Source organism: Podarcis vaucheri, assembly GCF_965113315.1.
Source record: "Podarcis vaucheri genome assembly, chromosome: 7".
NCBI classification, from domain to species: domain Eukaryota; kingdom Metazoa; phylum Chordata; class Lepidosauria; order Squamata; family Lacertidae; genus Podarcis; species Podarcis vaucheri.
The window spans coordinates 3,071,085-3,096,661 of NC_138765.1; the positions used below are offsets into that span (position 1 = coordinate 3,071,085).

Here is a 25,577-nt window from a genome sequence, read left to right on the forward strand (position 1 = left end):
TTGTGGTTTAAACTCCTCAGTGGGACTCAGAGCGACAGCTTTACGAGACTATGATGGAAAGAGTGATGTTATCTATGAAGGAGACAATATATGGAAACCATCTCGATTTGAGGATTGGAAGAACGGAAAATTCACACAGGACTATTATTACTATTGGTGTTTATCGGCTTAAGGAGACTATCAGAAGACATCTTAAAGAAAAAAGAGAAAATATATGAACAAGATGTGATGTGGAAACAGCAAGATAAGATGGGATAGAACTATGAACTTTGTTTGGACTGATTGGGACATTAACGCAGCAGCAAGAAGATGATCAGAATCCCCCTTTGGATCTTGAAATATGGGTCCCCCCAACAAAATTTAAAATTCGGCTTTGTAATTCGGAATTTATGTGATATGATTTAATTTGATGTGATTGGCCAGTTAATAAAAATTATTTTTTAAAAAAGCATCTGTCTAATAGCTGCGTACCGAGGGGGGGGGGCTTTAAACTCATGCAGCTACCCCCTCCAGGGAAGGTAATGACGCTCAACTCAGCTAAAAACGGCTTTTCAGGAGTACTGGGAGTTCTTTCCAAACCAGTTTTCCAAGTCCTGTCCTAATTAATGTGCTGCAGAACTAACAGGAGACAACCTGGAAACACTGCTGTTTTAATCACTTTAATATTGTATTTTTAACCTGCTCCCAATAGTGAAAGGTGGGCAAGAAATCTTATAGCAGTAACAGCAGCAGCCCACAGCCTGCTATCCTTTAAGCCTCTATCGGTTGCTCTCCTGAAACAAGGGCAAGTACTTGGAACGTGTTCCTGCCACCGAGCGAGGGGACAGCTTACCTTTGTAGGGGCCTTGGGAAATCCGCACGGTCTGCCCAATGAGGTCGTTATCTCTGCGCCCGCGGCCTCGGCTCATCCCGCCTCCTCCAAAGCCGCCGCGCTGCCCTGCAGAGTGGGAGGAAGAACATGGAAGGTGTAGCACAGAAACACAAACGCTCCCAAAGAGACCCCAGCTTGTCGGAAACCTCAGTGGTTGCAAGCCTGGGAAGATGCAAAATGGGCATCTTCCTCCCCTGCTGTAGTCGAGCACAACCTCCCCCTCCAATCTCATCAACACCCGCAATTAAGGTAGGCAGCCGTGTTGGTCTGATGCGGTCAAAATATATAAAAAAATAAAAAATAAAAAAATTGTCCAATAGCACCTTAGAGGCCAACTAAGTTTGTTCTTGCTTTAAGCTTTCGTGTATAAGCTTCAGATATCTGAAGAAGTGTGCATGCACACGAAAGTTTATACCAAGAACAAACTGTTAGGATATTTCCGTTCCACCTTAAAAGGGAGCAGGCTTTGTGAGTCAGTCTGCACATGTCCTGTTCGCAGGATGTTTATGTTTCCTATTGCTTTCGTTTCTCTCTCTGTCGAAGACACTGTCGCAGGCAGTCATGTCTTTCTTTGTTCTGATCAACGCTGAATAAAAGCTTGTAAATAATGCTCTCCTGAGTGCGACTTCTGGCTGTGCATTATCTGCGGTTGGTGTGTGTTTTTTTCCGGTAGATAGTGTGTCCTAGGGAGCCATCACGTTCCCTAGGACGGAAAAAAACACACACCAACCGCTACTTACATGCACAATCACACCACCACCCTGCACAAATAAACTCCGTAGCCAAGACTCTCATCTCCAGAACCAAACGCCTGGCTGACAAAGACCACTTGACAACTGAGTTACAGAATCTCTCAAATGTGTTAATCGCCAATGGATACCAGAAAAACAGGGTTACGAAGCTAATCCAAAAAGAAACACCCCCCAAAAACCAAGACACAGAAGAAAACAATGGCATGGCCCTCCTTCCTTATATCAAGGGCACTACAGACAAAATCAGCAAAATCCTCCATAAACACAATATCAAAACAGCCTTCTGCACCAACCAAAAAATAGCCAATATCCTCAGAAACCCAAAAGACAAAATCCAGCTGGAAAACCAAGGGGTCTATGAAATACCCTGCAAAGTCTGCCCAGCCACGTACATTGGACAAACAAACAGACGAATAAATGCACGTATCGCAGAACACAAGAATGCCGTCAAAAAAGAAGAAAAAACTTCCTCTCTTTTCCAACACATGAAAGAAACAGGACACGAAATTAATTTTGCAGATTCCAAATTGCTCTTTAACATGGAACATCACCACAAGAGAATAATCATGGAAGCCATCGAGATAGAGAAACACCCTCACAACATGAACAAACGTGACGACACGTCCCGCCTGCCAGACATCTGGAAATTAGCCCTCCCCACAAAAACCGACACCAGAACCAGAGGCACACAGAACGCCGTCACCAATCAACCACACCAGACCCAAACCCAGACCCTCTCCACAGACATATTACAGACTCCATCCAGTAGCCAAACTATAGTGGCACCTCCGGATGCTGCACCCCCCTGCAATCCCTACACAGATCTGGCTGGCACAAAGCACAAAACCACAGCTCGCCCCTATACACGAAGCCAAGCCAGAGCACAACTAAATGCAGCACAGCCATCTTCTCAGAAAAACTCTTCACAAGCTCAAGAGGTCAAGACACGAAAGCTTTAGCAACTAATCTACACTTAATGACCCACCCAGTGGTATTCAGAATATCACTCATGAAATCACTCAAGATATCCCTCAAGTAATTAAGGAACAAAAGAAGAAAAGGCACACTAATCTAGGAACTTCCTCTCTGCCCAGAACGTTGGAGGCTATACACCACACCCCTCAACAGTATTTATAGGAACTCAAACACCAGATTCTGCTCTGTTCCAGTAACAAGAAGCCGAAAGCACCAGCCTGAAGATGACGAGTGAGACCTCGTCGAAACGTCGCACAGACACCCCGACTCTTACACGGGAAGACACCCGAAGACACCAAAACCTGCATTCCTGTACCCGTGAAAATCTACGAAAGCATATATATATATATATATATATATATATATATATATATATATATATTCAATTAAATTTGCATACCACCCTACACCCACAGACCTCAGGGCACAACGTAAAAATTACAATACTGTACAGTGGTACCTTGGTTTAAGAACAGCTCAGTTTATGAATAACTTGGGTTAAGAACACTGCAAACCCGGAAGTAGGTGTTTTGGTTTGTGAACTTTGCCTTGGAAGCAGAACATGTTCCGCTTCCTGTTGAGTGTAAATTGAGGCCCCCGCTGCTATGGGAAAGCAAGCCTTGGTTTAAGAAAGGACTTCCGGAATGGATCAAGTTCGTAAACCAAGGTACCAGTGTATAAAAAAACAGAAAATAAGTAACAAAAGGGAAGACAACCCGAGAATCAACCTTTTCCCACTGGCAGCGAAGAAGCAGGTGCGTGTCAGCGTTCAGTTTTGGAGGGATTCGGTATTTGTTTTAGTGCCTAGAATAACAGACTCGCAGCTTATTTCATTTGCAGCAGTGCACCTCCTTGCTGGGGGGAGGGGGGCAGAAGGGGGAAAAGGGTGCAACTCGGTTCCCAGGACGCACCAGCATACATACCTCCGGCGCTGGGATGCATGGGACTGTTGATGCGAGGACTCATGGGCTGGAAGCCGCCAATGGTGAAGTTTGTGACATCCCGGGGCTGGGGGGAAATAAGAGAAATGAAAACTTCAGAACACATCAGTAAGCCCCCACCGCACACCCCGCAATCTGGCACAATGCTTCGGAAAAGGACTCAGTGAGGAGCAGGAGGGGAGAGTGTTAGAATATTCTGTTCCACCTTAAGGGACAGGCATGAGACTGTTGTGTGTCACATTGTCTGTTTACACCCCAGCACAGCTTGCTGGGAACTTCCGTTTGCGTATAGCTTTCGCTTTTAGCTGTCTCGCTTTGGACACAAAGGGGATCGGACATGTTTTCCTTTTGTCCTGATGTATGCTGAATAAACGGCTTGTAGATATGCTCACACAACCTCTCCCGCCACTTCCGTTTGCGCGTTATCTCTGCTGAGTTGCGTGCCCCAGCTTTTGAAGCTGTGGGTCGCAGATGCTGCAACAAGGACTGGAGATCGCCTGGCACACTGGCCAATGGGCTGGAGCCACCTGGGGGCCTGCCAATTGCCCCGGTTTCCTTGGTTGTATGCCAACAGAGAGGGTGCTCTTGCTTTTGGTTGGGGGGGGGGAGGGAGGGTCCCAGAGCCATCCTTCTTTGCTCCTGCTAACACCAGAATTCGTGGACATCTAACAATGCTGATGTCTGAAGATTCAGGATGGGGGAAAACAAAGCACTTGTTAAAACAGAGCATAGTGGAAATGGCTGCCACAGGAGGCAGTGATGGGTACTAAACACCATTACTATACTTTGAATCCCAGTTTCAGGAGGCTGCAGGAGGGGGGGGAGGGCTGCTTTTGTGTTGAGGTCCTGCTTGCAAGCTCACCATTGAGGTAGCTGGTTAGCCACTGTGAGAACAGGACTGTCTCGCCAGAGTGGTGCATGCTCTGGATATCTCCGTCTTGGACCACTGCAATGCGCTCTACGTGGGGCTACCTCGTAGCTTCCCTCGACCCGCTGCTCCGCTCCGCCGTTCTCTTCACTTTTTTCGGAAGCTACCTGACGGCCAGGCGGACCGCTTCTGGTCCTGCCGGGAACCTGACCTTCTGGACACCCACCAGAGGTATTTTGGGGGGCCGCCGCGCCCTGTAGCACCCCCTTTTCCTCCAAAATAGCCCGGGATTTCCCTTACGGAAGAATCCCTGCTTGCGGCGAGATCGCGCTCCACCGGAAGTCTTTCCCAGTACATTTCCAGGCAGAATTCAAAGTGTTGGTGCTGACCTCTAAAGCCCTAAATGGCCTCAAAGGCCCAGTAGACCTGAAGGAGCGTCTCCACCCACATCGTTCTGCTGGACACCAAGGTCCAGAGCCAAGGGCCTTCTGGCGGTTCCCTCACTGCGAGAAGTGATGGTTACAGGGAACCAGGCAGAGGGCCTTCTTGGTAGTGGCGCCAGCCCTGCAGAACACCCTCCCATCAGATGTCAAGGAAATAAGCAGCTATCCTATTTTTAAAAGACATCTGAAGGCAGCCCTGTTTAGGGAAGTTTTTAATGTTTGATGCTGTATTGTTTTTAATATTCGGTTGGAAGCCGCCCAGAGGGGCTGGAGAAACTCAGCCAGATGGGCGGGGTATAAATAAAAATAATAACAACAATAACAACAACAATAATAATAATAATAATAGGATGCTGGACAAGATGGGCTAATGGCCTGACGCAGCAGGATCTTTTTATTATTTGTTAAATTTTTAGACCACACTATAACCTTAGATCTCAAGACGGTTCAAACCTAAAATCACAATTTCTGTTTGGCCACTATGGGAGGCAGGTTGCTGGACTAAAAAGGCTCTGCTTAGGACCTTGTGAAACCTGAAGGACTACTCAATCCGACAGCCGTGAAAGACCATTGTGGATGACGAGGAGAGAAAACAATTTGCTTCGTGCAAACTTTACTGGGCCTTAGGGTCACCCCTCCAACCAACTTCTTTACATCGCAAGGTTATCAAATGTACCGTATTTCTCGCCCTATGGGACGCACTTTCCCCCTCCAAAAATGAAGGGGAAATGTGTGTGCATCCTATGGGGCGAATACAGGCTTTCGCTGAAGCCTGGAGAGTGAGAGGGGTCGGTGCGCACCGACCCCTCTTGCTCTCCAGGCTTCAGGAAGCTCTGCGCAACCCTCCAAAGCCCGGCGCGAAGCCACGCCGGGCTCTGGAGGGTTGCGCAGAGCTGCCTGCGCTCCCGGGCTCCACGCAGCTCTCCGCAAGCCTGGGGAGACCGGAGTGGCTCCCTAGGCTTGTGGATAGCAGGCTGTTCTGGGGTTGGGGGAAGCTCGGGCTTCCCCCACGCCAGCCCCATGCCTGGGGGGGGGGAAATAATTCCCCCCCCCAAAAAAAAACACTAGGTGTGTCCTATAGGGCGATGCGTCCTATGGGGCGAAAAATACGGTATTAGTCAGAGGGCAGCTAGTAGCAATGTTGAACCACTGATGTCCTTTCTAAAAATGAGGACGCTGAGATGTGTTCACATGGAGGTGTGCATATTATCAACAACAACAGTAAGGTTCCAAAGAAATAAAAAGTGGCTAAGTGGGTTTGTGCATGGAGAACAAGGTCTGCTCGCACAATAGAACCCCCCACCCAACAGTTCCATGCAAGCAACAATGTACTTGAATCCTACCCCCTGCCCCAAATCTATTGCCAGCAACTGCTGGTTGGTCGGAGGGGTTGCAACCAAAATTAACATGCCCCTCCTGAAAGGTGAACTACTTTCCCTTCTTACCTTTGAGCCCCCGGCCAGAACCAAATGGCGCGTCTTGCACACAAACATGCCCCCGTTTTCCACCAGCTTCTTGCAATGCAGGAAAGCGAAGCTTCTGAAGAGGTGGCGGATCTCGCCCTCGCGACCCTGGAAGGAGAGGGAGGCAGCAAGGGGCGCGTTAGTTCAATGGCAGCGAGCGCAGCCTGGGTTGTGCTGGCGGCCACGGCCTCCGCACAACAGGCAGGCAGAGCTGTCAGATGCAATGGGCAGGATACCCTGCGCACGCCAGCTGTGTAGCTCTGCACCCAAGGGGCCCCAGCCTGCCCTGCTCCTCACCGAGTGGGGCCCGTCGATGACTTTCACGATGTCTTTGACGTGGATGTTGTTCTGCTCAGAGTCCAGCGCCACGGCAAAGCGGTTGTCCTTCTTCCGGTTCACAGCCTGGTGCCTGACTGTCACCACTTTGCCATACATGTTGAGGACCTGGGGGGGGGGCAGAGAAAAGGATCAGAGTTGCAGGGTTGGGAGATGTGGAAGTTGGGAAAACGCACCCTCTGCTCCCTGGGATTCTTTGATGAATGCTGTACGATGAGCGAGGCATATGCTATGTCCTTGCACACGTGTGCATACACAAGATCAGCTGAAGGTAAAAGGTTAAGGACCCCTGGGATGGTTAAGTCCAGTCAAAGGCGACTATGGGGTGTGGCGCTCATCTCACTTTCAGGGCGAGGGAGCTGGCGTTTGTTCACAGACAGCTTTGCAGGTCATGTGGCCAGCAGGACTAAACCGCTTCTGGCGCATTGGGACACTGTGACAGAAACCAGAGCGCACAGAAACGCCGTTTACCTTCCCGCCGCAGCGGTACCTATTTATCTACTTGCACTGGTATGCTTTCCAACTGGTACATTGGCAGAAGCTGGGACAGAGCAACGGGAGCTCACCCCGTCACGGGGATTCGAACTACCGACCTTCTGATCGGCAAGCCGAAGGGGCTCAGTGGTTTAGACCACAGCGCCACCAGCTGAAAATGACTTATTGTGCCTTAACCGTTAAGAGATCCCAAGTGAACATTCTTGCTTTATAATTTTTAATTTTTTAAAAAACATTCGTCAGTTCTGGATTTGATCCATTAAAGAAAACAAAGTACAGTGGTGCCCCGCAAGACGAATGCCTCGCAAGACGGAAAACTCGCTAGATGAAAGAGTTTTCCGTTTTGGAGGTGCTTTGCAAAACGAATTTCCTATGGGCTTGCTTCGCAAGACGCCAATGTCTTGCGAGTTCCTGCTGGTTTTTTTCCCTTTCCCCCCCTTTTTCTAAGCCGCTAAGCCGCTTATCAGCTGATCTGATCAGCAGATAAGCCGATAAAAGCCGCTAATAGCGCTAATCCGTCAATGGGCTTGCTTCGCAAGAGGAAAAAACCGCTAGACGAAGAGAATCACAGAACAGATTCTTTTCGTCTTGCGAGGCACCACTGTAAAATAAAACCACGCGAGGTGCAATCTCTGATGTAAGGAATGGAAGGCAGCAACTCCCATAACCCAGCCAACCCGCAAAGGCAGCACCCACCTACCTGAAAGGTCTCCCGCTCCAGGCGGACAATGACCCCCACTGTCTGGGGGTCCAGCTGCACCAGCTCCCCCCACTCGTGCTGGCCGCCAACATCCACGCCAGAGGCTGTCTCCGAGCAGAGCTGGAGGTCTCGGGGGAGGACTTTGAGCTGCAGGAGGGAAGGGAGTAATCTCAAAAAGGCACTTTTGACATTTTGACTTACATAACAAAGCACAGATGCAGAAAGGAGAGAGAATTACGAGCTTGGTTCAAAGGCAGGAGGCTGGGGATGTGTGAGTGGTAAGATACACATCGCCAAAAACCAACGAGCCTCTCAAGACACCCCACCACCACCACCGAGGCCGAGACAGAGGCTGTTTTTCTCTGCCTGCCACCCCCACTCACCTCGTGCATTGTGAGGTCGGAGAAAAGGATTACGAAGTTCTCCTCCACACGGACTATCAGTCCCGTGTCGCCCTCAAAGCGGCCGGCAATCACCTTCACGTGGTCCCCCATTTTGAAGTATTTGCGCAACTCCTGGGCCGGGAATTCTAGCATGTCCTAGTGGGGGAGGAGGAGGGAGAGAACAAATCATAGAATCATAGAGTTGGAAGAGACCACAAGGGCCATCGAGTCCAACCCCCTGCCAAGCAGGAAACACCATCAGAGCACTCCTGACCTATGGTTGTCAAGCCTCTGCTTAAAGACCTCCAAAGGAGGAGACTCCACCACACTCCTTGGCAGCAAATTCCACTGTCAAACAGCTCTTACTGTCAGGAAGTTCTTCCTAATGTTTAGGTGGAATCTTCTTTCTTGTAGTTTGGATCCATTGCTCCGTGTCCGCTTCTCCGGAGCAGCAGAAAACAACCTTTCTCCCTCCTCTATGTGACATCCTTTTGTATATTTGAACATGGCTATCATATCACCCCTTAACCTCCTCTTCTCCAGGCTAAACATGCCCAGCTCCCTTAGCCATTCCTCATAAGGCATCGTTTCCAGGCCTTTGACCATTTTGGTTGCCCTCCTTTGGACACGTTCCAGTTTGTCAGTGTCCTTCTTGAATTGTGGTGCCCAGAACTGGACACAGTACCCCAGGTGAGGTCTGACCAGAGCAGAATACAGTGGCCCTATTACTTCCCTTGATCTAGATGCTATACTCCTATTGATGCAGCCCAGAATTGCATTGGCTTTTTTAGCTGCCGCGTCACACTGTTGGCTCATGTCAAGTTTGTGGTCAACCAAGACTCCTAGATCCTTTTCACATGTAATTGCTGGAAATTGCAGGAAGGGAGAGGGCTGTTGTGCTTGAATCCTGCTTGTGGTTTTTCCATAATGGGCACCTCGCTGACCACAGCGAGACCAGGATGCTGGACTAGGTGGGTCACTGGGTAGATCTAGCAGGCTCTTCTTATATTCCGTCACGATAAACGAAGCCAGTCAGTAAAAAAACCAGTGTGTGTCTCCTGGTCTGCCCCGCAGAGGACCTTAAGGTCCATGAATAACCATAGTTTAGAGGTCCTGGGCCCTAAGGAAGTCAGACTATCCTCCACCAGGGCCAGGGCCTTCTCAGTGGTGGCTCCGACCTGGTGGAATGCTCTGTCCCATGAGACCAGCGCCCTGCAAGATTTAACTTCCTTCCGCAGGGCCTGTAAGAGAGAGCTATTCCACCTGGCCTTTAATTTGAATTCAGCCTGATCTTTTATTTCCCTTCTCTTCCCTCCCCCTCCCCTTTTATGAAGATCACCCGCTCTGAGACCCCACAGCTCATTCTCCCTGGCCTCCTCGCTGGCCCAAGTAGGACCCATTCAGCCAGCTAGCACTGGGGATTATCTAATTGATTTTTGAATTTTATTGTTATTCATGTTTTCACACTGTATTTTATGCTGCTTTTATAATTAAGTGTTTTAAAGTGTTTTAAATTTGTTGTTAGCCACCCTGAGCCCGGTTTTTGAACTGGGAAGGGGCGGTATAAATAAAAATTCATTATTATTATTATTATTATTATTATTATTATTATTATTATTATTATTCATGCAGACATCTCATCTAGGATGCTGGACTAAATGGGCCTTAGGCCTGATCCAGCAGGACTCAAGGTGTCTGTGCTCATCCTTGCCGCAAGCAGGCACTCCCCCACCCCCACAGCAAAGGGGGCTCGCTCCCATGTCACATTTCAGCTTGCGGTTATAGATATCGCTTGGCAAACAGCCTACATTGGCTGTTCCCTGACTTTGGGGGCCACGGGACCCACGTACCTATGGGACCGCCTCTCCTGGTATGCCCCGCGGAGGACCTTAAGGTCCACAAATGACAACATTTTGGAGGTCCCAGGTCACAAGGTGGTTAGATTGGTCGCAGCTAGGGTCAAGGCCTTTTCAGTGCTGGCCCCGACTTGGTGGAACGCTCTGTCCCAAGAGACCAGGGCCCTGCGGGACTTGACATCTTTTTGCAAGGCCTGCAAGACGGAGCTGTTCTACCTGGCCTTTGGTTTGGACTCAGTCTGACCCTTATGTTTTCCCTCCCCTTATGGTTTTCATCTATGGGCTACTTTTAAAATGAGGCTGCATTTTAAACTGCATTTTAAATTGTTCCCCCCCCATTATGATTTTAATGTAATTTTACTGGTGTTGGCCACCCTGAGCCCGGCTCTGGCTGGGGAGGGTGAGGTATAAATAAAATTTATGATGATGATGATTATCCCCATGGCTCCATAAATTAATCCCCAGTCCCTCCTGCCCTACAGAAAGCATTATTCAGAACAGAGGTTGGCACAACCCACATAAGGAAAATAACAACACTATACAATTCAGAACAGTGACCATTGATTGCACATCCATTTGAAATCCAATTAAAACTATTTAGGTTGAATTAATTCAATGGAACAGATGAACTCGATCCAGTGATCAAAGCTTTCCAAAGCCATTTACACTCCCCGGGGCCCCCTAGGTAATCCCACTGCCCACTTGGGAACTACTGGCTGACATCATAATGCACTCGGGATGCCATGATGCCAGAGAGAGGAAGGGAGAAGACAGGGAGCCACCGTACTTTGAGGTCTTCGTGCTTCGGCATGATGGTGATCTTGTTCCCGTCCACGCTCAGGATCTTGCCTTGCAGGTTGATCAACTCCCCCTCACACACCTCCACGTTGTCGCCGGGCTGGAAGTTGTGTTCCCGCTCCTTCCCTGAAAGACGGAAGGAGGCAAGTGAGGCGGCGCAACCTGGGCAACTTGCCACAGCCCCCTTCCTGAGAGAGGACAGCGTGCGGCGCGTTCCAATGGCCTTGGCCTACCTGGAAGGCACAATGGACCCGGGACCATTGGAGGCTGTGGGTCCTCTTGGCGAGGATCCGCATGAGCTAGGATCGAGGGCCTGGGGAGTCAAGGAGGAGCACACCAGAGGCCAGCCGCCTCACTCTACGTGGGGCTGCCCTTGAGACTGAGCCAGAAACTCCAGCGGGTGCAGAATGCCACGGCGAGACTCCTTACGGGGTCCTCGCTGCGGGATCACATTCACCCAGTGCTATACCTGCTGCACTGGCTCCCGGTGGAGTACAGGGTCTGGTTCAAGGTGCTGGTTTTAACCTTTAAAGTCCTAAACGGCCTAAGACCACCTACCTATGGGACTGCCTCTCCTGGTATGTCCAACGGAGGACCTTACGGTCTTCAAACAAAAACATCTTGGAGGTCCCGGGCCACAGGGAGGTTAGGCTGGCCTCAACCAGAGCCAGGGCTTTTTCGGCTGTGGCTCCGATCTGGTGGAAAGCTCTGCCACAAGAGACTAGGGCCCTGAGGGACTTGACATTTTTCCTCAGGGCCTTCAAGACAGAGCTGGTCCTCCAGGCCTTTGGCCAAGGCAGTCTGACCCCCTCCTTTTGTAATCCTCACAGAACTCTAGCCCAATGGTTGCCATGAATTTGATTTTGAATTGATTTTAAAAGGAATTGATTTTAGAATGTTGTGTTACTTTTATTGTTGTTAGCCGCTCTGAGCCCGGCTTCGGTTGGGGAGGGCAGGATATAAATAAAATTTTATTATCATTATTACCTGTGCTTTCCGTCACCACCTCCAAGTCAATGCCTTCCGGTTGGTCTTCAAATTTCTCCAGCTCGGACAGAGTGGGCTTCACTCCTTCTGTGATCTGACGATGCCCAGGAAACAGCACGGGTGGTTTGGAGGGGGAGAGAAAGCGAAAGGACACAGAGCAGGCTGAGAGGGTGGGAAGGACAGAGGCAGCACCATCTACACCAATACTGAACTTTTTCAAAGGCCTCTCCACTCCCTGCTTCTGCCAGGGCTGATTTGCAGATCTCACGGCCCGGGGACATGGATTGCATCGGGAGGGACTACCCAGGACACATCAGCACTGGCAGATGCAAAGCAGGCCCCGGCGGATGCCCATTAGAGAACACCGTCCTGATCTGGCTGGATCAATCTCACCAGGTTCAAGTCAGCCTCCAGTGCAGAATGCCAGCCACCTGCCGTTTCCTCTTATACAAGAAGGGTCTATACCGCAGGAGTCCTCTTCCACCCACTCTATTGCTCAGGGCCCCCCCCCCAATCCTTACCACAGCAGACATAGCAAAGCTCTTGAAGAGGAAGCCCTTCCTGCTGTAGCGGTTCCCCTCAAAGATGAGGAAATCCCCATCGGAGGCCACGTCGCCACCCAAAGACCTGGAAATGAAGGGATGGAGAGGCTTAGCAGTTAGCGTGACCTGCAGCAAGAGAACAGTTGGAGATGGACAAATTGGGCATGGGTTGGTTCCCCAGGAAGACAGAGTCTGCAGCTGTCATCACTCAGCCAACAGTCTTTCTGCCCTGGGTTCCCCCTCTCAGGCCCTTCAGCACCCGCCTCCTCTCCAAATATGGACACACACCCCCCCGCCCTTCTGGACTCTCACCGGATCTTTTCGGCATCAAAGAGGCGCTGCGGCGGGCGCTTGAACTTCTTCTTTTTGGCAAACCAGTCTTTCTGAAATGGGAGAGGAAGAGGCAGGGTTTGCGACGGGAGAAGCAACCCAGGAAGTGTGGTGGTTTTAGAGAGAATTTAAAGGTACAAGTGGCTAATCCCCAGCTAGGGGGCCTCACCTGCCTCTGGCCCCTGGGCAAGATCCCAAAAATATGGAGGCAGAGGCATAAATAAAAATAAATAAAGGAGACGATCCTAAAGAAGAGAACTGGGTGTGTCCAGTGTGCACATGCAAGTGTGGGTGGCAACACCCACTTCTGGCCACGCCCACTAATGACCAGACCAGCCCCACTCATCCAACTAGCCAAGGGAGAAGGCAGCTTACAGGGGAGAAAAGGTCAGCTTGCTCTTGTTTTTAGGGAAATGCATCTCTGAATTACACTGGAGCCAACGGAACTCCAGTCTCTGCAGACCCTGCTCCCAAGGGCGGCTCCTTCTGTTTTGACGCACCAAAGGGTTAAAATGAAGCACCTCTTCCCTTTCTCAGCCCACCAAACCTGGAGTGACCAGAGGCAAAAAACCAAAGGCCCAGCGGAAGCACCCAAAAGGTGCACTGGTGAAGGGAGGCTCCCGCGATGCGCCGAGCCAACATACCAGGCTCATGCGGGCTTTGATGCGGTCGAAATCGATGCGGGGAATCATCTTCAGGGAAATTTGATTCTGGCTGGGCTCCACGTAATCCACCTAAGGGGAAAGGGAGGGGAAAGACACTGGTCGGCGTTCAGATTGCAAGCAACACAGATCAAGCACAAACTCCTTGCTCAAAGGCAGGGGTCTCTAGCCTCCACCTTGTGCAATCCAGACCATAGGATTCTCCATGTAGCCTGCACTGGTGTCCAACCGTTCTTTCAAAGAGGGCCAGATTTGATGAAGTGAAGGGCCGTGGGGGCCAGCCAAAGTTGTTGAGCTTTTTATAGGATTGAAGTTGTTGAGCTTTTGGGGGGCTTGGAGTTGTTGAGTTTTTTAAAAGGATTTTACCCTAGGGAAATAAACTGCCGCAGGGGCTGGATTAAAAAGACCGGTGGGCCGGATTAGGCCCCTGAATTGGGACTTTGGGCATGCCTGCAACTGAACACAAAGAGCAAAATGGCGGGCAAACGCCAGCCTACGACCTCTCAGGCTGTTGCCACCTTTCAAGCTGAGATGAACAGCGATGAGGAGATTCCAACTAAACATCAGTAAGAACTTCCTGACGTTAAGAGCAGTTCAACAGTGGAACAAACTCCCTTAGAAGCTGCTGGGCTCTCCTTCATTGAACGATTTTAAAGAGAGGTGGGATGGTCATCTGTCAGGGATACTTCAGTTGTGATTCCTGCATTATAGGGGTCTAGACTAGATATTATCCCTGCGTCCCTTCCAACTCTACAATTCTGTGATCCTACACAAGGCATCTGAGAAGTGGAAATGTCAGCTGCTGCTTTTTTGGAAGCAGGTCAAAAGCTTTCAAGTTTTGTTAGGGATTGCAGGACAAGACCTGCCAAGAAAGGTAAATAACTTATTTATATACGCTACAACAGCGGCAAAAGTCTTGTTGGCACAAGGATGGAAGAGTGAGGAAATCCCCACAAAAGAAATGCGGCAAGAAAAATTGATGAGCTATGTAGAATTGGCCAAATTGACATATAAACTGCGTGAAAAGGACAACTGTGACTTCAAGGAAGAATGGGAACTTTTTACAAGCTGTCTAAAAAGACAGCAAAATGAACTGGACTCTTTGGCAGGTTTTGAAAAAACATTCACAAATATATTAGCTGAACGTATGATAGACAAAGTAAGGATATGTACAATTTTATAACATGCAGAAAACAATATATGTAAAGAAATCAGGGAGGGGAGCTGAGGGAAGTCCTTGGTGGGGGGGAGAGGGAGGGTTGAGGAGGGTGAAGGGGGGAAATGATGTAATTGATTAAGAGGACTGATAAATTGTTATGTGGAAATTGGTTAATAAAAATATTAAAGAAAGTTAATAAAGCAAAAGGCAACTTTATGGGCTTAAATAAAAAAAAAGCTTTCAGGGCAGGCTGTGATTCTGCGTTGCAGGGGGTGGACTAGATGACTCTTGAGGGTCCTATTCCAACCCAACCATTCTGTGATGCTATGACTGGTCTATTCTTTTGCCTGTGTAACTTGGCAAAGCATCACACACACATCAACTAGAAAAATAAGCTAAGCCCTGCTGAGTTCATACACTCTCTCCCAGAACACCATAACCCATCAGCCTTCACTCCATTCGGTACATTAAAATACAGTCGCACCCTGGATCCCAAACACCTTGCAAATTAAACGTTTTGGCTCTTGAATGCCGCAAACCCAGAAGTGAGTGTTCCAGTTTGCAAACGTTCTTGGGAACCCGAACGTCTGACACGACTTCCGCAGCTTCCGATTGGCTGCAGAAGCTTTCTGCAGCCTATCGGAAGCCGCGCCTTGGTTTCCGAATGTTTTAAAAGTCGAACGGACTTCCGGAATGGATTCTGTCCGACTTCCGAGGTAACACTGTACAAAGAAAGCAACCATCATGCCTGTTGTTAATTCCTCAATCCGGACCCTCAGCCAAGGTCTCGTCTCACCTGAGCGATGTCGTCCTTGTAGATGCCCCTCTTGAGGCGCACCCACGACTTGGGCTTCAGGTTGGTCACCTCCTTCACCACCTTAAGCACGTCTGTCATCTCCTTGATGGGCACCATCTGCTGGTTCCAGTAGCCCATCCGGAGGTTGCCCACCCCTTCGATGGCCTGCTTGACGTGGGTCTGTTTGTAGGCCTCCACGTAGATGTACCCTTTCACGTGCTCGGGGGCGACCACCGATTTGATCTGCAAGGGCTGCGGAGGAAGAATGGGGGTGGGTCACGCATAAGAGAGGCTGGGACATCGCTTGTGCGGAGTCTCCAAGCTCTCAATGTAGCTCTCTCGCATCTCTTGTTTATATTGCTCCAGGCCAGCCACACTTTGCAGGAAAAGGACACGCCAGGCTGGAACTTGGCTGTACCAGGCAACTATAAAGACAGTCACCGGCACACTGGGGCAAATTGGACTTGGCCCTGGGCAATCAGGCTGCCCAGCAATACACAGGTCTTCCCTCCCTTCCCTGAGCTCTCCCTTTGCACTGCAGTTTGGAGGAAGAGAGTATTTCAAGCGACGAGGAAGAACCTCTGCAGCTTTTTTCATAATAATAATAATAATAATATTATTTATTTATATCCCGCCCTCCCCAGCCGAAGCCGGGCTCAGGGCGGCTAACAACAATCAAATAATCAAACAGTCAAATAGTCACACAATCTAAAAACATTTCATTGTAAAAATTAGTTAAATCAAATTGATGGCAACCAATTAAGCAAAATTCTGTGCAGGTTGCCAGAGGAGGGAGTGAGGCTGCGCCCTGACCAAAGGCCTGGCAGAACAACTCTGTCTTGCAGGCCCTGTGGAAGGATGTCAGGTCCCGCAGGGCCTTAGTCTCTTGTGACAGAGCATTCCACCAGATTGGAGCCACAGCCGAGAAGGCCCTGGCTCTAGTTGAGGCCAGCCTAACCTCTCTGTGGCCTGGGACCTTGAGGATGTTATTATTTGCAGACCGTAGGTTCCTCTGTGGGGCATACCAGGAGAGGCGGTCCCGTAGGTACGAGGGTCCTAGGCCGTATAGCGCTTTAAAGGTTAAAACCAGCACCAGATCCTTGGCGCAAATGAGGAAACGTAAGAAGAGCCTTACAGGATGAGGACAAGGACCCATCTAGTCCAGCATCCTGTTTTCACAGCGGCCAACCAGATGCTCCAATGGGAAGCCCAGGGGCAGGATCCGAGCCCAAGACCACGCCTGTGCTTCCCAGCAACTGGTAATCAGATGCGTTGCTGCTTCCAAACGCCTTTTCCTCCACAAGGCGAGATGTAGCCAATTAAGTAATTCTCAAGAGCAGACCCAGTGAAATTCATGGGCCTGTCCACTAATTTCAATGGGTCTGCTCCGAGTCTCACCAACCTTGGATCTTGCCCACTGCCTCCTCCAATCCGTTGTGTTAAAGGTTCATGAGGAGAGGCAGGGAAGAAATCCTTATTTTCTCATACTTCACTGTAAAGTTGGCTCCCGGTGGAACATAGGGTCAGATTTAAGGTGCTGGTTTTGACCTTTAAATCCCTTCACGGCCTAGGACCCTCGTAGCTATGGGACCGCCTCTCCCGGTATGCTCCATGGAGGACCTTAAGATCCATAAATAGCAACGCCCTAGAGGTCCTGGGCCCTAAGGAAGTCAGATTAGCCTCAACCAGAGCCAGGGCCTTCTCAGTGATGGCCCCAACCTGGTGGAACACTCTGTCTCATGAGACCAGGGCCCTGCGGGATCTGATTTCTTTCCGCAGGGCTTGTAAGACAAGAGTTGTTCCACCTGGCCTTTGGCTTAGAATCAATTTGATTCCCTCCCCCTCTTTCTTTTTTCCTTTCTCCTCCTGTGAAGAGGCTGCATTTTAATGTTGTATTTGAATCTTATTTTTTAAGTTGTATTTTAATCAACTTGTTTTTATTATTGATTGTTAGCTGCCCTGAGCCCGGTCTTGGCTGGGGAGGGCAGGTATAAATAAAATTCACTACTATTATTATTAAAGGCAAGACCCCACCTCACTCCCCGGCCCTCTGCATCTGGCAGAGGATTCTGGGAAGGGGAAGGCCTGGTGGCTAGTTGACACATCAAGCCAACGTTTGCGGCAAGGAGCAACAAGAGGGACAACCCCATGGCAAGAGCAGCGCTGTAGAAAAAGTGAAGCGTCAAGGTCTTCTTCTGTTCCCCCCTTCCCAGCCCACTTACTGTGTCTGTGAACTGGTAGGCAATGAACTTCCTCATGAGCGCAATGGCTGTGGCCCGCTCCTCTCCAATCTGGAAGTGGGAGAGAGAAGAGTTGGAATGAAAAAGGATGTCAGGTAGCAGACGCAATGCGAAAGCAATCTCTCTGCGCCTGCGGGGCTTACCTTGCATTTCACAGTCCAGAGGTTGGGATCCCTGGATGGGGAGGGGAGAACAAACACCGCAAGGTCAGCTCCCCATGGCCAAAGTAAGCATCGCCCGCTACTTAACACCAGGACTGCGGCCTCTCAACTGGACCGTCTCAGTCCTGCTCTCACGTCCAGAGTCATTCCCCCCCCCACAGCCTCTATCCCGCTAAGTCTCACAAGACCGAAGTCTTCTGCTCCTGCGGGAACAGAACGCTCAAAACAGAAAGTCCTTACTTGACTCCAGGAAGTAACTGTTGCTGCGTGATGTCGTCAGAAAGCTCATCAGAGCCGCCGTACACCCTGGAGAAACAGAGAGAGAGGAGGTCTGAGAGGTACAAGGGTGGAGGGACAAGGCCAAGAAGCTGGCCAGCTGGAGTGTTTTGAAACGGGGAACCGCCGGCAGGATAAAAGCAGCATACTCACGTCTCGCGCACCGAAGACTGGGCATACTTCTTCATGTAATACTCGCCCAGCTCCTCCTCTCTTTGGTCCCTGTTTGGGGGGGGGGAGAGAAACAAGAAGTGTGAAGTGAGAGGGGACGTATTGGCCAGGCCAAAGCACTTTGCACATGCTCTGGTGCAGCAGAAGGGCAAAGGCAGGAAGCCCAAAGCTCAACTGCCACCCTAGTCACCTGCAACAGCCAAATCACTTGACCCCTGAGGTGTATATTTTATTATTGCTGTGGTTGTAAGTGGTTTTAATACTGTAATTTAATTCTTGTAATGTGCCCTCGGACCATAGGGTGAAGGGTGGTTCTTGCAGGGCTTTACCAGAAAAAGAAATCAATGAGTGACCAGCTTTGAACACCTGAAAACAGGGTTTTGGGGGAATCTGTGTCCCTCCAGGCTGCCAACTCCCTTCACCCCTGGTCATTAGCTGTGTTGCCTGGGGTCAAGGGGAGCTCAAATCCAACACACAAACTCCCTTGTTCCTGCTCCAAAAGATCCCCAAACTTGCAGGAAGCTCCTGCAGCCAATCGGAAGCTGCCGAAGCCCTGTCGGACGTTCAGCTTCCAAAAATAGTTTGCAAACTGGAGCAGGAACTTCCGGGTTTGAGACGTTTGGGAGCTAAAATGTATGAGAGCTAAGCTGTTCGACAACCAAGGTACGAATGTACAATACAATCGCATCTTATGTGAATTTAACCATACATGATTGAAGGCAGGCTGGTTGAAATTGCACATGTTAAAGGCAAGCAAGGAAGAGCTTTTAAGCCATCATCCATTAGCTGCAGGACAGTTCCGAGAGTTTGAATATACAGTGGTACCTCGGGTTAGGTACTTAATTCGTTCCGGAGATCTGTTCTTAACCTGAAACTGTTCTTAACCTGAAGCGCCACTTTAGCTAATGGGGCCTCCTGCTGCCGCCGCCAGAGCGCAACTTCTGTTCTCATCCTGAAGCAAAGTGCTTAACCAGAGGTACTATTTCTAGGTTAGCGGAGTCTGTAACCGGAAGCATCTGTAACCCGAGGTACCACTGTATACGATTTTTCTGTGTATGTGGAACCCTTGGAACTGAACCCCTATATAAGATGCAATTGTACACTTATTTCAGTCGAGCCAAACCAGGCAATTCTGCTTTCAAAATAAACACACAAAGTCCTGCCAGACGCCTGTGCTGCTCCTGCTCTGTGCTTTGCTCTGCATGCAATGCCATTTACCTCCATAAGTTTTGCAGCCTCCGTGCTCCAGAGCGATCCTCGTCCAGAACCACATTGTCAATATTGGACGCTAGAAGAAGAAACAGACGTTTGCAATGCTGAACAGCAGAGGCAGAGAAGAGGTTTTTTTTGTTGGGCAAAGTGTATGGGCGAGAGCTACAGACTTTTCAGAACTGCAAACAGCTTCAGGGCCTGGTCTGTTTGCAAGCTGAGATACCCTGCGACGCTCTCTGACAACTCCACTGTGCTTGCCAAGAAAGACCAGATAAAAGGAGGAAAGGAGAAAGGAGGAAAAAGAGAGAGAGACTTGCAAACGCTGCTAAGGGAGTCAAGGACCCGCCGTTAAGGCTGAGATATCGCAGGACGGCCCCTGCTAGGCATGAGCAGCTACTGGCAGCCATGGCCTGTTCCACCCTGTTCCTGGGCGAGGAGTCCCTATGCCAAAAATGAGGAACCTGTGGTCCTCTAGTCAGTGGGCCAGGGATGAAGGCAACTGGAGTCCACTACAGGGTCATAGTTTCCTCATTCCTGTTCTATGCAGCGGTCTTCTGAAAAGGAAGATACATTCCTTTGGATACAGACGGGAAACGTGTGCTATACGCTTCTGATGGGCACTTGGAAGAACGGCTCATAGAACCGTAGAATTGTAAGGGACCCCAAGGGTCAACCAGTCCAACCCCCTGAATCACAGCTAAATAAGCCCTGGCAGATGCCCACTCTTCTCCCAGGCCTCTGGGTGGACCTTTAAACTTGGGGGGGCAGTGGCAGTAGTATGTTATTGTTTCTATTTGCTACTATGGTACGTATTTTTGTGTTCTATATTGCAAACCACCCTGTGCTCCTCAGATGAAGATCCTCATCATCCTCATACCTTCAGGACCACCTTTCTCGGTGTGCCACACAGAGGACTTTAATGTCCATAAATAGCAACGCCCTGGAGGTCCCGGGCCCTAAGGAAGTCAGATTAGCCTCAACCAGAGCCAGGGCCTTCTCAGTGATGGCTCCAGCCTGGTGGAACGCTCTGTCTCATGAGACCAGTGCCCTGCGGGATCTGATTTCTTTCCGCAGGGCCTGTAAGACAGAGTTGTTCCGCCTGGCCTTTGGCTTGGAGTCAATTTGATTCCCTCCCCCTCTTTCTTTTTTCCTTTTTCCTCCTGTGATGAGGCTGCATTTTAATGTTTTAATGTTGTATTTAACCTTGTTTTTAAGTTGTATTTCAATCAACTTTCGTATTACTGGTTGATAGCCACCTTGAGCCCGGGCTTGGCTGGGGAGGGCAGGGTATAAAGAAATATTATTATTATTATTATTATTATTATTATTATTATTATTAGTGGTGTAGAAATTTAATAGACAATAATAAATAATTGTTCCTTTCCTGATTTTTAGATTTTGCACACTTTATAGACAGATGTATGCCCATCTTTCAGGGAGGCTTGAGTTGAGATTCCTACATTGCAGGGGGTTGGATTGGATGACCCTCGGGGTCCCTTCCAACTCTCCACTATTCTATGATTCTATGTCTCAAGTGACTAATAAATTGCAACAGAAATCTACGGACACCTGCAGACTGTTCTCCTGGGCTGGTCCCGGAAGGAAAGGGACAGTGCTTGAATTACCGTATTTTTTGCTCTATAGGACGCACCAGCCGATAAGACGCACCTAGTTTTTGGAGGAGGAAAACAAGAGAAAAAAAAATATTCTGAATCCCAGAAGCCAGAACAGCAAGAGGGATCTCGCTTCTGGGATAGCCTCTTACTGTTCTGGCTTCTGGGGTAGCCCGCGAAGCCTCCGCAGGGCAGCGGGATGAAGGCTCCCTGCTGCGGCTTCGCGTGGCGAAGCCAGAACAACGAGAGGGAGTGCTGCGCAGCTCTCCCTCTCCCTGTTCTGGCTTCTGGGATAGCTGCGCAGCCTGCATTTGCTCCATAAGACGCAGACACATTTTCCCTTACTTTTTAGGAGGGGAAAAGTGTGTCATATAGAGCGAAAAATACGGTACTTGGGACCACTGGAATAGCATTCCTGCTCAGAAGACCACTGCGCTACCAGAGAACTTAGCTACAAGGGATCAAGTGGCAGGGGCTGTGCAAGCCGCATCAACTGGGCATTTGCTGAGCATGCTCTCCCACCCCACCCCCTCACGCACAGAACCCCACCTGGCTGAAAGGAAGCAGAGAAGCAAAGGCAGCTGGTGAAGAGGAAAGGAGCTGGAATGAAGAGGATAAAAACAAAAACCGTTCTTACCTTCAAATTCCTCTGCTCAAGAAGAGGTGGTGGTGGTGGTGGGAGGGCGGACAGTATGAGCCAAATAATACCATCAAAACCAACCACAGGGTGAGGGTGAATGGGGAACAGAAAAGCGGAAGGAACAAAATTAAGATGCGGCACACAAACCAAGCGGAAGCGAATGAAATGCACGAGAACTCAAAAAGAGAGAAGCCACCAGGCCGGGTGGGGGGGGGGGGAGCAGAGGGAGCACTACCCACAGGCAGGGGCAGCCTTGGGGGGGGGGAGGGACAACGGCCGGGAGCCAGGGGCTGCCGCCGATCCTAAGAAGCAGCTCTCCCTCCGCTGGCCGCTCTCGTTTCGCACCTCCACAACCGACAGCACTTTCGCAAATGTGACAACCCGCGGTCATCCGCAACTCTTGGAGAAAAGTCTGATCGGTTTAAGTGCTTTCCAGAAATGGCGAGAACATTAGAACAAATGAACATGGGAATTTTAAACGAAAAAGAGTTTCCAGCTCTGGCAGGAAATAAAACAGAAAAGGAAATCCTTTTTTTAAAAAAAAGAAAAGAAATTCAGTTGCATTTCCAGTTTTAGGGATCTGACTTATATAACCAGGAAAGGGGAAAACATTCCAGAAAATTAATTACGCTCAATAAAGCAGATTACGTTTTCTCAGGCTTCTTTAGGTTGCTTTGGGGTTACACACAAGCATTCGAGAACTCAGGACCAGGGAGGAATTTCCTGCTTCCTCCGCAGCAGGAATTCTGCCGAAAGGTTCTGTGGGACGTCAAAGCTTGCATGCTCCGACTTGGTTATCACTCGGGCATCCAGTTACTCCAGATCCAAGATTATCTTCACGAAAAGGGTTCTCCTTACCTTTCTCCAGAATGTCTTCTGCACCATCCTCCCACTGGTCTTCGTCTTCATACTCATCATCCACATCTGGAAGGAAGAGAAAGGGACGGGACGAGGGCCACACGATAAGCCAGGAGACAAAGATTACACGTCTCTTACGGTTGGGGCAGGGGGCAGAGGAGAAGAGTCCGCTTTTGGTTTTTTACCAGCTTCATCTAAAATAAATCCGCCATGTCTGGGCTTCTTCGCAGGCCGGTCATCATCGTCCTCTTCCTCCTCTTCGTCATACTCTTCCTCCTCCTCTTCTTCCTCTTCCTCCACTTCTTCCTTCTCGCTGCCTACGGCACTGACACGCTCCTCTTCAGCCTGCATGTTATTGAACGAGAACCTTTAACCTGGGACTCGCAGGTGGTTCACGCTGAAGCCCACAGAAAGCAGCTTTACTTAGGGGTGGGGGAAATAGCACCAAACAGCTTGGTTACATGGAAATGGAAACCACAGGCCCCGATTCCTAGCCCCAACCTAATTTTGGACTTAGGAGGAGATATCCGGGTCTCTAGAGAACTTCTCTTTCCCCCCCCCAAAAAAAAAAATTTATTGGTTTTCACAACATTATAAACAAACACACAAGACAAACAAACATAAATCATAGCCTTATTGAAAATTACACTTATTAACTTTGTTAAGTGACTTCCTCGCTTCCCCTTGGTTGAATTTCATTGCATGTCCTTTTAACGGTTTTCCAAATCCCAATTCTTATGAAATTTAACCTAAACATTAACATCCTTAAATATTCACCTTATGGAATTAAACGCATTAATTCATCACTTAACATAAATAAAATCCTAAGCCCATTAAGTATCCGCAAGCTATTTTCAATTAATTTAGCTTAACAAATTTAACTAGATAATCATTAAATTTCTTCCACTCTTCCTGATACTCCTCCTCCTCCTGGTCGCGGACTCTTCCGGTCAGGTCGGCCAGCTCCGAAAAATCCACCATCTTCATCTGCCATTCTTCTATTGTTAAAGATACAGACTTCCAACAGATTTATAGTCGTCAAAAAACCGAGCTGAAGAAGGCATGTACTCCGAAACAGGGCCCTGTCCTGGTCACCATTACTGAGTCGTACATCTGATTCACACTCCAGATACTCCTTTTTGGCCCTATTTGATCCTTTATTCTTTATTCTGATTTTATATAATATGGACTCTTTTTGACTGCTATTGAGACTTGTATAAAACAATTGTTGTGCACTGGTATTTCATGTACCTTTGTACTATATCAGTGTATATTTGAAACTACATTATTTCTGTACTTAAACGTTGTATCCAAACTCACCATTATTTTAAAACTATCGTACTTACACGTTGTGTTTAAATTTACTACTAGCTTCAAACTGTTATTCTTAGCAGAATATACACGTTTTTCATTTCAACTCTTGAGTAGGAATTATTCCTTATATTGAAACTTTTGGCCAGAGTTCTTGATATATCCTTTTCAGTGCATTCTTCTATTGTTGGCAATTCTTGGGTGGGTCACTAGAGAACTTCTGCCCAAGCCCAATCCTTGGATACGGCTTGAGAGCCAGAGGCTACGCTGGGCAAAGCCAAGCGCCCCTGTGCTCCTTGTGGGATTGTGCCCCCTCCAATGTGCTGGTGAACTAGGCTCCGTTTAAAGCATGCCTTGATTGGTACACAGGGATGGTTTCTCTCGTTAAAGAAGCCCAAAGCTCCCCTGGGTGAACACAGCTGGCTGGGGGAGTCTCTGATGATTAATTAATTACGACGATTAATTACATTTTTAAGAACCTCAAGGCGGCTTACTTCATTCTCCTCCCTATTCTATCCTCATAACAACCCTCTGAGGGACTGATCCAAGGTCACTCAGAAAGCTTCGTGGCCAAGTGGGGATGTGGACCCTAGTCTGCCGCTACACCACACTGGCCCTCTTGTTGTTCCTTACATCTGCCTCCTCACGGTAAAGAAGAAGAAGAAGAAGAGTTTGGATTTGATATCCCGCCTTTCACTCCCCTTCAGGAGTCTCAAAGCGGCTAACATTCTCCTTTCCCTTCCTCCCCCACAGCAAACACTCTGTGAGGTGAGTGGGGCTGAGAGACTTCAGAGAAGTGTGACTGGGCCAAGGTCACCCAGCAGCTACAGGTGGAGGAGCGGAGACACGAACCCGGTTCCCCAGATTACAAGACTACCGCTCTTAACCACTATACCACACTGAAGCTTTTCTCCAAGATGTATGTGGAATGAAAAGAAAGGCTAGAATAGATATTGCTGCATTCCAGGGGGTTGGATAAGATGACCCTTAGGGTCCCTTCCAACTTTACAATCCTATGATTTACTCAATTAACGGACTTAACTTAGTCATTTCAGTGGGTCAATTCTGAGCAAGGCTAGTGCTGGATACAACCCAGAGTTTGCCCTGCTGATTCTGCGGCCTAGGACCCATGTACCTACGGGACCGCCTCTCCTGGTATGCCCTGCAGAGGACCTTAAGGTCCACAAATGACAACACTTTGGAGGTCCCGAGCCGCAAGGTGGTTAGATTGGTCTCAACTAGGGCCAGGGCCTTTTCAGTACTGGCCCCGACTTGGTGGAACGCTCTGTCACAAGAGACCAGGGCCCTGTGGGACTTGACATCTTTCTGCAGGGCCTGCAAGACAGAGCTTTTCCGCCTGGCCTTTGGTTTGGACTCGGTCTGACCCTTATGTTTCCCTCTCCTTATGGTCTTGATTTATCAGCTACTTTAAAATGAGACTGCATTTTAAATTGCATTTTAACCTGTATTTTAAATTGGTGGTTTTTTTCCCTCCCCCCCTTTCCCCCCCTATTATGTTTTTATTGTGATTGTATTGGTGTTAGCCGCCCTGAGCCCGGCTCTGGCCGGGGAGGGTGGGGTATAAATAAAATTATTATTATTATTATGAAGATGAAATTGCTTACAGAAAATGTGCTCTGCCCCAGCCCCAAGTTCAAGAGAAGCCAAAACCCGAAAAGACATGTCAGGTGAAGGGTGTAAGAGCATCTTCCTCTGTTCCAGGGTTGAAGATCCACAC

The 25,577-nt window shown here is 49.0% G+C and overlaps 1 protein-coding gene across 2 annotated transcripts in view; it reads right to left on the reverse strand.

Annotated features, from left to right (window-relative positions):
* SUPT5H (SPT5 homolog, DSIF elongation factor subunit) overlaps positions 1–25,577 on the reverse strand; it is a 39,631-nt gene that overhangs the window by 8,344 nt on the left and 5,710 nt on the right. Inside the window, exons 3-22 of one of the 2 annotated variants that reach the window (XM_082230969.1) lie at positions 22,714–22,873; positions 22,529–22,594; positions 21,668–21,679; positions 19,424–19,493; positions 18,188–18,256; positions 17,999–18,064; positions 17,741–17,771; positions 17,580–17,648; positions 15,358–15,609; positions 13,385–13,474; positions 12,723–12,793; positions 12,390–12,495; positions 11,869–11,962; positions 10,871–11,007; positions 8,228–8,383; positions 7,845–7,991; positions 6,611–6,757; positions 6,296–6,421; positions 3,522–3,606; positions 833–937 (exon numbers count right to left, since the gene is read on the reverse strand). In XM_082230969.1, coding sequence (XP_082087095.1) covers positions 833–937; positions 3,522–3,606; positions 6,296–6,421; positions 6,611–6,757; positions 7,845–7,991; positions 8,228–8,383; positions 10,871–11,007; positions 11,869–11,962; positions 12,390–12,495; positions 12,723–12,793; positions 13,385–13,474; positions 15,358–15,609; positions 17,580–17,648; positions 17,741–17,771; positions 17,999–18,064; positions 18,188–18,256; positions 19,424–19,493; positions 21,668–21,679; positions 22,529–22,594; positions 22,714–22,873 — 2,059 coding nt within the window. The remainder of the gene's footprint in view (positions 1–832; positions 938–3,521; positions 3,607–6,295; positions 6,422–6,610; positions 6,758–7,844; positions 7,992–8,227; positions 8,384–10,870; positions 11,008–11,868; positions 11,963–12,389; positions 12,496–12,722; positions 12,794–13,384; positions 13,475–15,357; positions 15,610–17,579; positions 17,649–17,740; positions 17,772–17,998; positions 18,065–18,187; positions 18,257–19,423; positions 19,494–21,667; positions 21,680–22,528; positions 22,595–22,713; positions 22,874–25,577) is intronic. The other variant, XM_082230970.1, reaches the window with a different exon arrangement.